At 36.3% G+C, this 2811-nt stretch overlaps 1 protein-coding gene across 1 annotated transcript in view; it reads right to left on the bottom strand.

The window, feature by feature from the left end:
• LOC18054702 (receptor-like protein EIX2) overlaps positions 1-1644 on the bottom strand; it is a 4286-nt gene extending 2642 nt beyond the window's left edge. Inside the window, exons 1-2 of the mRNA XM_006452140.2 lie at positions 190-1644; positions 27-52 (exon numbers count right to left, since the gene is read on the bottom strand). Coding sequence (XP_006452203.2) covers positions 27-52; positions 190-1644 — 1481 coding nt within the window. The remainder of the gene's footprint in view (positions 1-26; positions 53-189) is intronic.
• Between the last annotated feature and the right edge of the window lie 1167 nt (positions 1645-2811).

Below are 2811 nucleotides of genomic sequence, written 5' to 3'. Positions count from 1 at the left end.
TAGAGAATTATCCTTCAGCTTGAGACCTATTAAGCTCTTTGGCTCGTTGATTCTGTAACACAAGTAATGAGAAACTGATCCAGAGAATGAGTTATTAGAAAGATCTAGGTAAACTAGATTAGATGATATAAGGGGTAATGGACCCGACATATTATTCGAATGCACGCTAAGAAACAAAAGTTGAGTAACCTTGGTTAGATCAGTTATCTGCCCGTGAAATTGGTTAAGGCCGAGATCCAAAAACTTTAATTGGAAAGCAGATTTCAAAAATCTAATGGGAAACAAATCTGACATTCCTGAGTTGAGTAAATTGAGATACTGTAAATGCTTTTGTGAATGAAGCCATTGAGGAAATCGAGACCCTACATAACAATTATGGAATCCTAATGCAACGAGTTGGAAAGGAGGAATCCAATCGTGCCTTACTTCCAACGTCAGTTTGTTTCCGCCGACCCTGAACCATGACAGTTTTGTCAAATTGGAAAAGTGAATTTCAGAAAGAGTTCCGTTTAACTTATTATTATATATCTGTAGTACTCTCAAGTTTGAGAGATGACCCAATGACTGTGGAATAGGACCAACAATAGAATTGTTAGCTAAATCAAGATTGTCAAGATTTTTAAATTGCCCAAGCTGATCAGTCAAATGTCCTGATATTGAACTACTTCGCAAATCCAAACTCTCTAATTCAATAGAAACACATCCGGAGAAAATATTTAAAATCTCAGAAATTTCTTGACTCAAATGGACACCCCGAAGATTGATTGACTTCAAATTACAAAGACTTGCCATGGATCTTGGAATTCTCCCTTCAAGACCAGTATTTAATGAGAGATCAAGCCGACTGATGGAAGTCAAGTTTCCAAGAGCCTCTGAGTCAATTGTACCTTGCAATTTATTGTTGCGAAGACTAAGGTACTCAAGATGGATAAATCTATACAACCAGTTGGGAATTGAAGAGTTGAAGTAGTTGGAATCTAAACCCAGATGTTTAAGGGAAGTCAGGTTTTGAAGTCCCCCAGGAATTGGACCTTGGAAATGATTAAAACCTAGGTCAAGAAAGAGTAAATGACTCAGACCAAAAACCCAACTAGGAATGAACGAGTTATCAAATTGGTTGTGGGAAAGGTCAAGGACTGTTAGAGACGAAAAATTTGCGGTGGCTAATGGAGAGAAGTGATGGAGTTGGCAATTTGACAATCTCAATTCTACCAAAGAAGGTAGTTCGTTTGTTACCATCAGCCAATCAAAGGCTTTGCTAAGATTCACAGAACGCAAATCAAGGTGTTCTAAGGAAGAAAGACCAGAAAGCCACAAAAGATTATCAACGTATAATAAATAATTTGAACTAAGGCCAAGAAACTGCAGATTGGAGAGATTTCCAAGTTGGTGAGGTATCATTCCGCTGATTCGAGTTCTAGAAAGATTGAGATACCGTAGATTTCCCATAGAGCCGACAAATCTAGGAATTTGAACACCTTGAAAATCATTGAAGCTCAAGTCCAGGTAACTCAAATGCTTTAAATCAAGCAAAGACGGATTTATCTTACCAACTAGCGCTGTCCTCCCAATAGCATCATATTCAGACTCCTTGTAACAATTGAAAGGATTCCGAAGGTCGAGGTGAAGGACATGGCCAGTCATGTTGTCACAGACAACACCAGTCCAGGCACAATAATGTCCACTACCACTCCAAGACGCAAGCCGGTTGGAAGGGTCTTTAAGATCTCGCTTGAACCTTCAAAGTGCTCCTCTCTCACTTTCAAGGCAACCCCCATGATAAGAACTTCCGCTGCAGAAGCTAATGCTAATGGTTGCTATGGCAAGTATTTCAAACAGAAATAAGGCAAAAGCAAGGACACCACTCATGTTTGGTTTCATTGCTAGCTAGTAAAGGAAATGTGGATGAGGATAATGTTATCAACACCTTTGCTATTTATAATGAATTGCAATTAACAAGGCCGATACTCTCTTGGCTTATCTTTCAGAAACTCAGCATCCATTTGATATAATCAGTAAAGTGGGCCAGTAATCTAATTTGGAAAAAGTGGCGATAGGCCATATAATTAAATCTTCCGCATAATCCAGTTTTAACCCCCTTTCTGCGGAAACGACTTCAAGTCTACTCATTAAATAGGACGATATATAGATACTATTTAATTTGGTAATGTCACAAGTCGATGATCGTTGTAGATAATGAAATATCTCATGACTATCTTACTAACTCCATTTAATAAAAATAACCAAGACTGGAAGGAACTTGAAGAATTTAATTGGGATCGATATCGATGGTGATATTTTGTTCGTAATTAAATGTCAATTACTTTGAGAAAACTGTGTTATGATGTCTCAAAGAAAAAATTTTGCGGAGAATTTCGCATGCTAAATTCAAAACCGGTATTTTGGTTGAAACATGCCCAAAAAAGAACTACGAACTTATGGAGGCAATAATCAAAATTTTGTAAATAATGGATAACGATGATGTAATATTTTAAGAAATAGATTAAATTTCAATTAATACCCTTATGAATTTCTTTATTTTTAACCTTAGTCTGCCTCCGACAAAATGGAATCTATAGTCTATGCATTAGAGTTATTTGTTGTAGCAGTACTTATGGATAATTACTTCATTTTTATATGTTCGTTTGTTAATTTTGTTAACAAGGCCAATTATTAACGTATAGAATTCGTATAGCATTCGGTTTTGTATATAGAAGTCGTATAGAATTCAGTTTCATATTTAAAGCAATTAGATTTGTATATATATTATGAATCTGTAATGCTTTTCTAGTTAGGATTCTATTCTTTAGG

The sequence above is a fragment of the Citrus clementina genome, unplaced genomic scaffold, assembly GCF_000493195.1.
Source record: "Citrus clementina cultivar Clemenules unplaced genomic scaffold, Citrus_clementina_v1.0 scaffold_1, whole genome shotgun sequence".
NCBI lineage: Eukaryota > Viridiplantae > Streptophyta > Magnoliopsida > Sapindales > Rutaceae > Citrus > Citrus x clementina.
The sequence above is the reverse complement of the archived record's forward strand: the minus strand, read 5'-3'. Positions and strand labels throughout refer to the sequence as shown.